The following is a 14,313-nucleotide window of genomic DNA, read 5'->3' on the forward strand; positions in this document are numbered from 1 at the left end:
CGTTTGGCAGCATGGGTGTTACCTATCCTTTTGTTCACGCACTAAATGGAGAAACCAAAGTCCCCCGCTGGATATCTTTGAACGGTAGAAAGAAACGAGAAGCCCCGAAATGTTTTCCCCGCACACGGAAAGCGCGAAAATTAACCTCTATTGTGCTAGATGCATCATGGGTATCAATTTGTATTCCTTTGTGAGGGCCCTGCCCCCTTCCAATGTAAGGTTGCCCCCCTCCCCCCCCCCCCAATACTTTAGGCCGAAACATTCTAAAAACGGTAGGAAGTGTTGACCATTACGAACGAAGTAAGCTATTTTATATCCGATAGTGATATTCACGCCACTGATTCTTCCGTCTCGTGGACTCTTTGATGCAAACGGCGATTGGTCTTCTACCAATGGTGGGTTGCGTTAATACAAACGACACTTGGTCTTCTACCAATGGTAGGCTACGACGCTAACATTGGTTTATTTGAAGCCGAGACCCGAATTGTCCTGCTGCAAGGTCTCATGAGAAAACAGATCTGGAGACGAAATCAGAAGAGGTACGCTACCTTCCCCCGTGCTAGGATCCGTGCCTGCAGGAGCGCTATGCTGCCTAAATCAACGACTCTCTTTAAGCGACACAAAAATCAGAAGATCCAGAAGCAGACCGCTCCTAGTCTTCTCCATAGCTGCCCTGGATTTTTGGACTGGATTTTTCATGTTTTTAAGCGCAAATTGTTGGGCTCAGTATAACTCAATTTCATTGCTGAATACAAGCCAGCCACCTTTCACCTTTCTCGCATGTCTCGATTTCCATCCAATTCGAAGGAGGAAAAAACCAAAGCCCCATCTTACCAATCCGCATCAAAACGTCCAACTGCAACCGGTTTAGCCGAAAACAGCAAAAGAAGCATGCATGAACATTATACCTTGCACACTTAACGGTCTTAGTGTTCTGCTCTGTCCAATCCGTTTGAGTCGGTCAGTTTTTCAGGCCACTTAATTCTTATTCATTCCTTAGCCGATGCAGTCCTCGTTCACCGACTGCGGATGCCTATTCAACTGTATATTTACACAAGGACATGAAGTGCACAGCCATCGATAGCCCATTTGAGTCTGTGACGCCTACGCCGTTAGCACAATACCCCTCCCCCTCCCCTCAAACACACTCACGATATTATACTGCGCCCCTCGGAGCAGCAATTATCCGAAAAGCGAGGTGCTTTGAACTGCGGACGCACGTTTCCTGCTCTGGCTCAGTCCATGCATATCTTCTAACCTTCAAGTAAGTTGATGCCTCTCTTTCCGGTGCATACTGCCTGCATAGGTGCCTTGAAGGGGATTCGGTGGATTTTTTGATAGATGTGCTCTTTGTGTGCCGTCAAGATAAAGGTGAACATGGGTGGAGACCGATATGGCCGATACCACCGGTCTCAAGTTCTTATATGGTGCAATTGCGCCGCGTGTCGGCTCGTTGGTCTAGGGGTATGATTCTCGCTTCGGGTGCGAGAGGTCCCGGGTTCAAATCCCGGACGAGCCCAGCCTATTGCCATCTTTGATGAAAATCAGATATCAAACTCTCATTACGACACCAAAGCCACAATCGCCCCCCCCCCCCTTACCCTGCATACTGCAGCTCACTCAGGCGACACGTGATGTGACCAGTCCTGCTACTCGGTGCCCGATCAGCACTTGTCATCCCATCGCAGCCTTGCATGCATGCGAGACAACAGCAACACGTCGGGCGCTTCTGACTGGCAAGTACGCAACTTTCTTTTGAAAATGGGCATGGGTGCGTCACGTTTTGTTGAACTCCCGCTGCTTGAAAAATGCGCATGGGTGGGTGGGGCATGGGCGCATGGGTGCGCCACTTTGCTCTCCATTTAGGGATATATGCGAACTCGACGCCTGTTCATGCCAAGGTTAACATAGTCGCAACCGACTGCGCTGCAGACCGGCCAGGTCAAATCTAGTAAGAACGGTGTCAAGGGCACATGGGGCGAGGCCGACGCCACTGCCTCCGCAGCAAAATGAAGGGAAGGAGGCATATCTGGAAGTCGAGCTAAGACCCCTCCCTGCAACTTCGTGGCTCGTTGGTCTAGGGGTGTGATTCCCGCTTGGGGTCCGGGAACAGGGCACGAGAACAGGGTGCGAGAACAGGGTCCAGGTTTCGAGTCTCGGGCGCGCACCATGCACCATGGGCGCCAGAAAGTAGCTACACTCCGACATGCGGGCAGAGTGTCGGTCACCTCCATACACAAATGAGTCGCTGACTGGCATGCCCATGATGTAACTCTCGGCCACGGTTACAGCGATACCAAATTCAAATCACAGGCGGACCAGTCTATTCTTGGTGGGGGGCGATGAAACTCGCTACCACGACCACCATGCGCCGATCTTTTCACGGAGGCGGAACTGCTCGGCTTCAGGCCGACAAGCCACGCCTGCTCCCTGTAATCGTAACGCGCCGCGTCCCGACCGACCGACCGCCACACCCATGCCACCGGCGAACGCGCCAGCTCGCAAGGGCTCGCATCTCGAGCGCGTCGGCTCACGTCCCGAGAGCGTGGTCTCGCGTCTTGAGCGCGTGGTCTCGCGTCTCGAGCGCGTCGGCTCGCGTCTCGAGCGCGTCGGCTCGCGTCTCGATCACGTGGTCTCGCGTCCTGAGCGCGTCGGCTCGCGTATCTAGCACGTGGTCTCGCGTCTCGAGTGCGAGGTCTCGCGTCTCGAACGCGTCGGCTCGCGTCTCGAACGCGCGGTCTCGCGTCTCGAGCGCGCCGGTTTGCGTCTCGAGCGCGTGGTCTCGCGTCTTGAGCGCGCCGGCTCGCGTATCTAGCACGTGGTCTCGCGTCTCGAACGCGTGGTCCCACGTCTCGAGCGTGTTGGCTCGCGTCTCGATTGCCTCGGGTATTAAATGCATATTTCCATACTTGAGTCATAGCTGTCATGATCGTAATTCTGAATTATTCATACGACTTCAGTTCGACTTTTCATTGTTGAAATGCTTGGAATTGAGATCCATGCCTGTAGCAGGTTTGAATCCCCAACTATATTAGAACCAGAACAAAGTTAAGCTGGTGGATTTTCAATGCTTGTGAAATATGTATCATATTTAAGTCTTGCTTACATGAGGTAAGTAAAGACGTTTGCCTGGAAACCATAAGTACAATAAACTTAGTTGATAAAACTATTTGAGGCAGCTGTTGATCAACAAACCATAAGTAAAACAAGACAAAGTCGATTCCGCCAAGAAACGCTAGACATTCAAGCAAAAAGTTCCTTTTTCTCAGCTTCGTACATGCAGGCGAATACAAAAAGCTCCACCTCCAGCCTGGTTGAGAAAAAGCACTTTTAACCCTAAACCCCCAAAACAGAATTGTCACTGTGCGGCGTCCTCCGGCACCGGGCGCGCGATTACCTATGGACGGCCTGGGCGCCGAGCGGCAGCGCCTGCCATGAGCGCAGCACCGGCACGCCGCAGTAGACGGGGATGCAGACGGCCTCGCGGTGGCCGATGTCCAGCACCAGGCCCGTCTGGAGACCCAGCGGCAGCAGCGCCATCAGGTGCGACGGCGCCAGCAGCACGGACGACACCTGCCGGACGGCCGGGGAAACACTCAGAAACGGCCGGGAGAACACTTTGGGGCGGCGGGGTTAGCATTCAGGAGCAGCGGGTCAACACACAACCAGGGCGAATGTCCGCGTTCGGGACTGGAGAAGTCACGCCAGTTAGTACGAAGTAACCTTTCTGAGCCTTGCCGGAGGGGGGGGGCGAGCTGGAGGGGGGGGGGGGGCGAAGAGGCCGGCTTGCACCACTTCGGGAAGAGGGCGTATCCCCGGTGGCGTTCCTCTGTCCGCAGTCAAGGCACTCCCGATGCGCTGACGAATACGCGAGCCGGCGCGGCTCGGCGCCGAATCTGGGCTGAATCAAAACCTCAGTACGGCGCTCCCATACGAGATGCCCGATTTTCGGAAGGTGACGAACTGGCTTCGTTTGGCTTGGACCAGGGTCCTTTTGGCCCGCAATGGTCATTTCAGGGCTCTAGAATTAACAAGAGAGGCAGTTGGTGGGGTAATACTACGGACGTCTGGGAGACCGCAAAACCGAAGCTTATCCGGCACAGGAACCCTTCTTTGAGGTTTGTGCGGGCGCCAGGGCTGGACGCCAGTCAGGGTGGCACTTAAGCCGCTGCGGGCTGGCGGCCGTAGCTCGCCCCGGTGGGACGGGACACTGCGAGAATTAAGGATGGAACGGTGGGTGAGGGAAGAGCGGATGCAGTTGGGAAAACAGATGTCCGTTATGCATAAAGGTACACACCCAGGTCCCAACGCAGTTTGTCATAAACGCTCCAGAGCTCTCACAGCGCGACTCATTGAATCGCACAGCACCACGCGATCACCCTCCGTGAACGGACTGAGGTCAGAATAAACGCCGCGATCGCTCACGCTCCATACCTCCACTGAAAGCACAAGCAACTCATCGGGCATCGTCCTGTAGCACCACACCAGCCGCGTACTGCAACACGCGTGGGCGGAGTGTGTCCTGCGTCTCCCGCATCTGCTCACCTCATAGTGGCGGAACAGCACGTTGGCCAGCACGTTGCGAAAGAGCGAAGGCGTCAGCAACGACTCCACCACCACCACCGGCCGGTCCTTCGGGTTCACCAGCAGCCGCCTGGCGCGGTGGACGACAAGGCTACCTTCAGCTCCCACCCACTCAGCTTAGCACAGCAGCAAAAGGTTCGTCACCCACTAGGTCACAACATAGCTCTACTTCATGTCGCCCCGGGGCTGGCTGTCGGATCATCAGCTGGCTTTCCCCCATTTGTCCAATGTGTGAAGACGGCAATAAACGGAAGATGAATTTTACGGCTCAAAGGACGACGCGACAATGACAGCCTCCACATACAGTTGGCAGCTGGCAGGTTTTTCTGGTTTTTAAACGCGACTGTTTCTTTAACCTTGTCTAACCATCTTCATTCGTGGTCAAAAGCACAGCTGTAAGCGTCTAATATTGACAAAACAGCCAATGTTTGCCTGATGACGCCGTTTAACTAGTACCACCTAGTATAATGAGGGTTGACTATTGTCAGCATAAAAACTCTGAAACAATCATAGCAGTTGCAAGCATATTCATATTTCTACACATTTGCAATCACTCAGTAAGAAACCCGAAGGCCCTTCAACGCGATAAAAGCATGTGTGACACCACAGGGAGAACACTTCCTTTCAAGTCAGAATCATCGAAATGCTGCCATCTGTCCACATGACAGAGCCCAATCTGAGCCCCTGACACACAGTCTGAGCCCATGACACACAGTCTGAGCCCATGACACACAGCCTGACCCCAATCTGAGCCCCTGACACAAAGTCTAGGCTCCTGACACACAGCCTGACACCCTGACACACAGTCTGAGCCCCTGACACACAGGCTGAGCCCCTGACACACATTATGAGTCTCTGACACACAGTCTGAGCCCCTGACACACAGTCTGAGCCCCTGGCACATGGTCTGACCCCCTGAGAACCAGTCTGAGTCCCTGACACATAGTCTGAGCCCCTAACACACAGTCTGACCCCCTGACCCACACCCTGGGCCTCTGCGCCGGCACGCAGGGACACCTAGCCAGCGCGCGCGACACGACCGCCTCAACAGAGCCACACCTGAAGTAGACCTTCTGCATCAGCTCGACCAGCAGCCGGTAGAGGTCGTCGCCGCCGCGGTAGTCGAAGACGGAGCGCTCATGGCCATCCACCGTCACGCGCGACGGGATGATGGCGCGCGGGCCCGTCTCGTCGCCGAAGCCGCACCTGCGGCCGGGCGGCCGTGTCACGAGGCGACACCAGCGCGGGTCAGACGGCCGGCACCGGCTCAGGTCATGGGGAGGTGACGCGGCTGGATGGCAGTGACGGCCCTCAGCGACCGGCCCATCTCACATGGGGTGGTGTCAGTGGTCTGCAATAGGTAAGCCATCACGAAGCCACCACCTTCATCGGGCGACATTGCCCCATGGGAAGAGAGGCAAACTTCAAGGTCTCCACCTTGATCTGCAGTGTGTAAGCCTCCACTTTCTGTCTATATGCAGATTCATTTAATTATGCATTGGTCATGAATGGTTGCTGCTTGTCATTAAATCAGTTACAGCCATGCTCTATTGTATCCACATCCAAGAAACCATTCAAAAAATTTAATTTTGGGGTCAAACTATTGCTCTCCTGCACAAGCACTGTGGTGGAACCTCTTTGTGGGAGTCTTTTTTAATGTGACATTTCAAACTTACTTTGTGTAGGCAGTTCCAAATATCCAGCACAACAGGATGCAGGTCCTTTTCACCAATGAGCCCAATGCCTTCATAAAGAGGCATGATAACTGATGCTGAAAAGGGGAAAACTATAGCATGCAGGACAAGGGCCAAGCATAACCCACAATCACTCTGTGTGACATAAATATCTGTCCTTTGTCCCTTACAGCATTTGCCAAAATATTTTCAAGTTTTTATTTTTTCTGTAATGAGCACATAAATTGGACTTCAAAACAGTTCAGTCCAATCCCAACAAAGCTCACACAAACAAAATATTGTAAGTTTTGTGCTACGTGGCTGTGACAAAATGCACCGAACACTATCCCACCTGAAAAGCATCACTGCTGTGCATGCTCCTCCCCATAAACCCAATATGCACACAAAAGCCCTTTGTATTAAACAATGAGCTTTTTGGTGTCTGAATACATGGCAAGTGCAACAGGCTCTTGAACTGAGCAAGCAGATTACATGTCTATGTTGACCTCTACCACCGATGTTCTGTTGTTTAAGCAAAATCTTCCTAACTGACTCAGCCTATCACATTTTTTCAACACTGACTAATAAGTTCTAACTCATGCCTAACCCCATCTAACCCAATCTGAGATGCATTTGCTTATGGGTATATCTAAAATAGAGTGCAATCAATTCATTTTGCCTTTGTAATTGGGGTTCAATTATTGATTTTGGAGGAGCACAACAAAACTGGCTTAGTACAAATTGCCTTCAACTAACATGGTTAACAAAACAGTCTCCATGATACCATAATGCACTCCATGCCACAATCTAACCTTCAACCACTTACATTCAGCACACTAAAGGACAAAACTGTTAATTTTATGATCCTTTCACATAACTATGTTAACATATGCAAATATTTATGAAACATTTATAGGGGCCACACATGTTGGATCCTGATAATGTGGTCTACAATAAAGAAGAGCCACCAATATATGTGCAATCATTATGTCCCATAAAAACCCTTGAATTGAAACCATTCAGATGACATGAAAACATTTACAGCCTTTAAGGTAAATATACCAACCTAAATTATCTACCTGTCTCTATAACAAATATAACACTTCTACCAGTTCTGTTAGATTAAATAAACACCTAAGAGCCAGATTAAAATCACTTAGATGTGGATGGGCCAGGCATGACTGAAAGACTAGTTTTAAAACAACAAAAAATCTAGATCATTTAATTCATCTTACCTACATTAGTTTGATCACCACCAATGACCTAAACACAGCATGAGGTCATCAATGTACAAAGGCCTTGAAAGCAGTATTTGACAGGTCAAAATAACTAGTTTGTCAACTTTCATGCCCCATAAATGTTGTAATATTGTGCATCTAAAACACCATTGCAAAAGCTACATGGAGCATAATTTGCTTGCCGTTTTGAGTTTCGATCATCCTACTAAGTGACATTAAAACATGTATTAGGTTTGTTTCCTACCCGATCCCATCTTTACGCTCTATCTGACCTTTACCTGAATGGAAAACAGGCGAACCGTGCTTTTCCTGGTAAGCTATGGAAAACCACAGGTACCAAACTAGGCCAAGTGCAGTGGTCGACAGCACCATCTCAATATGAAGGGGTTGCAATCAACCCATGGGGCGCAGTCACGATTATTCTAGGGCGTAGCCGCACCATGCTAGAACACGGGCATGAAGGCAGACCAAACATATCCGCCGATTTTGAATCATTCACACTGTTAATGTCTTATTTGGTAGCTACCATATCCCCGTCAGTGGTATCAAAGAAAGTATTTTGTAGCAGAAAATATAAATGCTGGCACACACGATACACGCATGCAAATCTAGCAGTTCATTTACATCAGTTATCAGTATACAGATGCAGGGGTGAAGGAAAAGAATGGGGAGGCATGTCGCCATGCCCCCACTTCTTAAAAATGTTTAATATTAGCCTTATAGCGATGCGTGATGAGGAAATTATTTCAAAAGCGTATTGGCTCCTCCTGTCTCTGGGACGTTATTACGCCCTTTCTATAGGCATATATTCTAGATCCTCACGCAATGGCTGAAAATTGGTAGGCTGATGGGTCTGACCTGGTCATCCCCTAATCCTCCAAAACTGAGAGGGATATCATAAGATTGTGTGATGTCATGGGCAGATTTCTATGGAGCCAGATTTATATTCATACGTAATTGATGTTCTGGACCTTAATGATCTAGTTAAAAATTAGCATGTTAAAAGCACAACACCTTAAGGGCGTACCATCGAGCAGTTGGCACGACCTGAGCGTTGCGTGGATAACGGTCACGCTAAGTGCCACCAGTCCTGGAGACCCCAGCGGTTCAGATGGGGCCGGGTTTTGCCGCGCATGTGTTTCATGTTGAAAAGGAACCTGCATATGGAAAAACGTAGCATATAAATGAATGGTAGCCTCTGCCCAGGGATATGCTATGAAAAAAAACAAAACATTGCATCGGTGGCCGGTTATAACGAACACTTTGGACACGTTTACGGAGTGACCAGGTTCTCTCACGTTTATGGAGAACGCACAGATACACCACTAGGGAACACGTGGTGGACGGCATGCAGCGATGAAGTGTATAGGTGCACCACTAGAGGACCACGTGGTTGTTCACCAAGTGTCTGGTGATATTGTTTCCTGGGTCTCTCATATGTATGCAGGTGGCTTGTCTCGAGTTTTCAGTCGTACCACACATCGCTACGGTTGTGAATACCTCCGACATGCATTTGAAGACTGCTAAAGTCCAGCCTTTTTAAAATTGGTATAAAGAAGGAAGTGAAATAAGAGACTAGGGCCGGCCGCCGCTGAGAATGTGTGCACAGCAACGGAGTAACGAATAACGGAATTACCCTTTCTGAAATAATTGAATAACGAGTAATGGAAGTACTTTGTTGTTGCCAGTGCTCTCCTACGCATCCATTATGTGGTAAGCGCAGGTTTCGGAGACTCCCCCAGCTGAATCCAGAACGCCCAATTTTTGGAGAGGCCAATAGTATTAAGAAAAAGTAAGACAATGGTGAACGCTCAAGGTGCCTGCGCAACCATATAAACTGGGAGACGGTTCCATTGCAACATATTTTCTTCTCTATGCGTTTTAAGGGTGATAAAAGCATGGCTCCGAATTTAATTCCAGCCACTCTGAATTGGCCTAAGTGAGAGGAAGACGCCATTCAGGGGATAGGTGCATTGCATCTTAAAAACAAAATTGTGCGTTCCCGAATCAGCCTCTTATGAAGGCCCTGGTGGGCCTGTCTTGTACGCTCAGTTTATGTCATATGGACGGGCGGGAATGGAAAATATTTGGGTCAAGCATGATAACCTCCACTTGTCATTTTTCTGAAGTCCAAGACTCAAGCTCATGAGCGCATTTGTAATAGCTCAAATGTTGTTTGGGCGTCGAGGTTTAGACACGTCATTATAAATGCCACGACCATTGGCGTCGTGACGCCATATAAAAAAGTTACAGAACTCGTTCCCTTTGCCAAATCCAGGTGTTACACCCAGCTCTTTTAATATGGGCGGAGAGGGTGACAGCTTGAATTCAAATGACCAATTAGATTGCACGGACGGCGTGACGTCATTGGGGATTTGGCATGCTCTGGTGCATACGAATGGTACGAATGCACCAACAGCATATACCGCACGCTGCATGGCGAGCGACCAGCCACAGGCAGCAAAAGCGACTCGCCGTCTATCGGCCCGTTGGCAAAACAGCGACGTTGTTTTAGATCTAATGTATAGAGAAATGGCGTACAACAGTTTGAGATCTCACTCAAATACATCGGGCCAACAGTTTGCGATATTAAGCCCTTGCGCATTGTTGGGACGATCCGTCCGTCGCCAATTCCTCCCCTGTCATGGCGACCCTCGTGGCCGTTGCAAGCAAAATGCCGCTGTCATAACCTTTGAACCGCAACTCATCTCGCTTTTAAACAAGTCATGTCCTTGCTCTGATCCCAACAAATTTCCTTGTCCTAATCGCCACGACATAAAAGCATTCGAAGTGCAATGCTCGAATTCATGAATGTTTATGAAGGGATGGGACAATCAACACTATCTCTTCCGCGGTTCAGGTTTAGCAAAGGTCTATGTAGGCATGTGTGTGTGTCGACTCGGTTAACCGACTATTCCCTCGTTTTGATGGAACCAAATTCAAAAACGTACCATTCAACTCAAATTGGCTGCTTGCTAGGCACAGCGGAAAATGTGGCATCGGTGTCCTGTGCATCTTATCATCCAGAAGTTAGCAAAAATCAAAATCGGCATCCTGCAACTGACGATATGCTTGAATGGCAGCTTCTTCCGTCCTTATAGCAACAGGATACACCTACTCATACCGAAAGACGTTCAATGATCGAACCGGGAAAGTTTGAGAGGCAACGACGGAGAAATACCGTTTTTGCGGTGAGGAATCACTAAGATTAGGTTAAATTCGACACCAGCCTATTCGGCCGGCGCCGCCCCAGTCAAACCGGATTCTACGAGCATCCCGACGAGCAAGTACGGGACAGCAATGAGCTGTACTTCAAAAAGGCGATAAAATAAATTTAAGTAATCTGAGGACAGGATGCATTCGGAGGCAAGGCAAGTTCGGTCGGGTTCGGGCGTCCGACAGCTATTTTTGGGGTTGTTGCTTTTTGGTCAACGCCAATAGGGTCGAAAAGTAGGGCAATGAAATCCTGAGTGATACTCGTTTTAATAAAGGCATGTAGTTAAAATATCAATCTATCTATGTCTGCGTGTTTCTAGATATTCTACAACAAATAAGGTTATAAGTATTGTTTTATCTGTCTGCGTAATGCTCCTCGTACATGCACTTAACAACTAATAGGGTCAATGGTAAGCCGTTAGAACTTTGGGGGCCTCAGCCACCTGGATTCCCTAGCTGCCGTAGCCCTGTTTCCAACGATGTCAATGCAGCTCATGCTGGCCTCTGGGTCCTAAAATGCATGACCTTTCATGCGTGGTACATACCGGCTAATTTGGCTTCCAGCCGGTTTCTTTACTTCCCAATGCACATTAACAAAACAACTTTTCGTTACATCTCCCTGTCCGTAGTGTCTTTACAATGGACATGGGTCACGGAGAAACGCATGTGGCTCGCATTTCGCAAGGCTCAAGGGCCTAAGCGCACGACTATGCGTCTCAGCCTGCTAATTACCGAACACCCATGGTAAGGATGAAATTGGATGCACTGCTTCATTGCTGGCGTAGACTGGCTTCCATTTGAATGTTGCTCTTCAGAAAAATACGAGTTTGGCTAGGAGCGTTTTGCCAGACAATAGTTGTCTATTTATTTCGGTACCTTTTCCATGTCCTTTCAGCGAGATATGTCCAGAAGCACTAGAACATTTTCAAATAAAATGCAAACTAATCAACCTACAACTAGCATCGGTCAGTTTACTTCTTGTCGCAGATGGTGGCGTAGTCACCCTGGCAGAGGGCGTAGTTGATGACGTGGTGGATGACGTTCTCCTCCAGGCTGCCGCGCAGCAGGTGGGCGCCAGGGCCGCGCGCGAAGATGCCGACATCCTCACCGCCGTGGGTCTCCTTCGGCAGGTAGATGCCGGCCACCTGCTTGTAGTGCGGGTCGCGCCACTCGGCCTCCGGCGACATGTCAGCGAGGCGAGCCCGCTTGGCCTCGAACTCGTACCAGTCCTCGGAGCCGCCCGGACCGTTAGCGTACTGCATAATCGGGTAAGGCAGCTTGGGCGGCGGGCCACCCTTCTGCATGCCGCCGGCCAGGAACGAGGCAGGGCCGAACATGTCCAGGCCGCGCTCCGGGTAGCCGTTGATGGAGAAGGTGTGGGAGTGATCGGAGGAGACGACGATCAGAGTATCCGTCTCGTCGGTGTTGTCCATGACGTGCTGGACGACCTCCTCCAACTCCACGGTCTCGTCGATGGCCGTGTAGGCGTTGCCGTAGTGGTGGCCGTGATCGATCTTGGCGCCCTCGACGAACATGACGAAACCATTGGGTCCACGCTTCAGGATCTCCAGGGGCCTTCTTCACCATCTCGGTCAAGTTGACATCGTCGGCGGTCTGGAAGGCGCGGTACTGCATGTGGCTACGGCTGAACAGACCCAGCACGTAGTCGGCAGAGGAGGCGTCGAAGCTGTTCAGCTCGGCCTTGGTGCTGATGTAGGCGTGGCTGCGTCCCAGGGACTCCTGCTTGTCCTTCCACTCCTGGATCAGGTCGCGGCCATCCAGGCGGGAGCCGCCCTCGACATCCTTGGGCGTGAACTTGCCCCAGCCGCCGCCGAAGGCAACGTTGATGTCGATGCCCTCACGCTCGACGAACTGGGTGGACAGGTCCTTCATGACGTTCTTGCACGAGTCCTTGACGGGACCGGTCATCCACTCCATGGCAGCGAAGTCGGCGTCCGACTCCCAGGTGCGGTAGGCGGTGTGGCCGAAGGTGGCGGCGGGAGAGGCGTGCGTGATACGGGCGGTGGACACCAGGCCGACCCACTTACCGGCCTCCACTCCGTAGCGGAGGATCGACTTGGGCGAGGACGCCTCGTTGACGGCGTCGCAGTTCCAGATGAGCACGGAGCAGTCGACGCCGACCGTGAGGAAGTTGCCCTTGGCGCCGGTCAGGTAGGCGGTGGCGGTGGAAGCCGAGTCGGCCGTCCAGCGGTCGCAGTTGTAGGTCTTGGACAGGCCCAGGTAGGGGAAGGTCTCCCAGGAGAGCATGGTGTGCTCGGGCACGTCGGCGCCGTGCTGCAGACCCTTGCGCTTCCTGGCGGCGGCCAGCGTGGGGATCGACATGCCGTCGCCGATGAAGAGCACGGCATTCTTGGCCTGGTAGTCGTACACGGGGTCGGCCAGCTTGGTGCGCAGGATGTCCTGGGCGATGTCCTTCCAGAAGGCCTGGTCCAGCACCTGCCCGGAGCGGGAAAGGGTGGTGGCGGCGGCCCGCCCCGAGGCCAGCCTTCTCCTGCACCTCCTGGTAGGTGGGCGCCCACATCTCGTGCATCTCCAGCTCGTCCTGGTCCTCCACGCGGGAGTCGAGCGGCACGGCCGAGGCCAGCGCCACCAGACAGGCAGCCACAAACAGCTTCATAGTTCTGGGCGGGATCGCCTGTCGCTGGCCCACCGGGTGTGGTGGGATGCGGTCTGGCTGACCAGCGGCCGGCTTTATACCCCCCGGCAAACTAGGCGGTCACACTTGGCCACAGCATGTGGTCGACCACATTCGCAATTAACACGTTGTTACCATCTGCTCGAGCTTGGACGCAATTGACAAAAGTGTGCACACTTGTTGGTTGTTAACTTGTGGCCCGGGACCACCGCGCAGTTTTCTAACACGGTTAGGTCCATTTCCTATACAGAAGTGTTGTTTCCTACACAGAATGTCATGACCAGAAAAGCCAGGCCAAATTCCTGTTTCCTACACAGAATATCATAATATCATGCAGAGGCAAATAGATATTTATATAGATAGACATTTCCCGCAGGCAGGAATTGGTCACTACAAATGTTTTTTGGTAAAGCTGGTCTTCATGCCTACGGGGCCGGCGCTGTTTAAAATACCTGGTCTAATAGGGCCGTCTCAGCACACAGGGTTGCCTGTAGTGACAACGTCAGTGACTTTTCTACGTTGTTTATTCATAGCGTAACCAACGTTGATCGTGGGCAGTCAGCTCGCAAATTCGGTGGCAAGAAACTGAGCTTTTGTCTGTGCGGAGGCCGGCCTGGCTTTCCCTGCGCGGAGGCTTGGCCTGGCGCTCCCAGGATCCATCGACCCTCGGCCATGTACCACAGATATTGCACAGGCATCTGAAGACAAACATTGCTGCTCAGTGGTGTCGCAGCCTTGCCGAAAGAGTGGCTTCGTGATGTAAGCAGCTTAGTTGGTTTTATCATTTCCATTTTGTAACAAATTTTGGGCCAATGAAAGCGAAGCCTTCCAGTTATACTTTCCTGAACAACCAAAAAATTATGACACCAAAAGCATCAATTCAATCCCAATGCATCCTAAACAAATGAAGCATCGCAATGCTAGTGCTAGCTAACGTGGGCAGAAG

The 14,313-nt window shown here is 51.2% G+C and overlaps 2 protein-coding genes and 1 non-coding gene across 3 annotated transcripts; 1 reads left to right on the top strand and 2 right to left on the bottom strand.

Annotated features, from left to right (window-relative positions):
* Nucleotides 1-1,447: 1,447 nt before the first annotated feature.
* On the top strand, nucleotides 1,448-1,519 carry TRNAP-CGG (transfer RNA proline (anticodon CGG)). Its single transcript has one exon. It is a non-coding gene; the product is annotated as a tRNA-Pro (tRNA).
* Nucleotides 1,520-2,969: 1,450 nt separating this feature from the next.
* LOC119099255 (actin-related protein 10-like) lies at nucleotides 2,970-6,334 on the bottom strand. Its single transcript, XM_037222380.1, has 4 exons — nucleotides 6,261-6,334; nucleotides 5,644-5,790; nucleotides 4,546-4,654; nucleotides 2,970-3,573 (listed from the first exon to the last, which is right to left on the bottom strand). The coding sequence occupies exons 1-4, from the start codon at nucleotides 6,332-6,334 to the stop codon at nucleotides 3,394-3,396; spliced, it is 510 nt and encodes a 169-aa protein (XP_037078275.1). The 3' UTR covers nucleotides 2,970-3,393.
* A 5,348-nt stretch (nucleotides 6,335-11,682) lies between these two features.
* On the bottom strand, nucleotides 11,683-13,349 carry LOC119099265 (alkaline phosphatase). Its single transcript, XM_037222390.1, has 3 exons — nucleotides 13,218-13,349; nucleotides 12,296-13,168; nucleotides 11,683-12,234 (listed from the first exon to the last, which is right to left on the bottom strand). Exons 1-3 carry the CDS (start codon nucleotides 13,347-13,349, stop codon nucleotides 11,683-11,685), a joined length of 1,557 nt encoding a protein of 518 aa, XP_037078285.1.
* Between the last annotated feature and the right edge of the window lie 964 nt (nucleotides 13,350-14,313).

Source organism: Pollicipes pollicipes, unplaced genomic scaffold (genome assembly GCF_011947565.3).
Source record: "Pollicipes pollicipes isolate AB1234 unplaced genomic scaffold, Ppol_2.1 Scaffold_2555;HRSCAF=2994_pilon_pilon_pilon, whole genome shotgun sequence".
Lineage (NCBI taxonomy): Eukaryota > Metazoa > Arthropoda > Thecostraca > Pollicipedomorpha > Pollicipedidae > Pollicipes > Pollicipes pollicipes.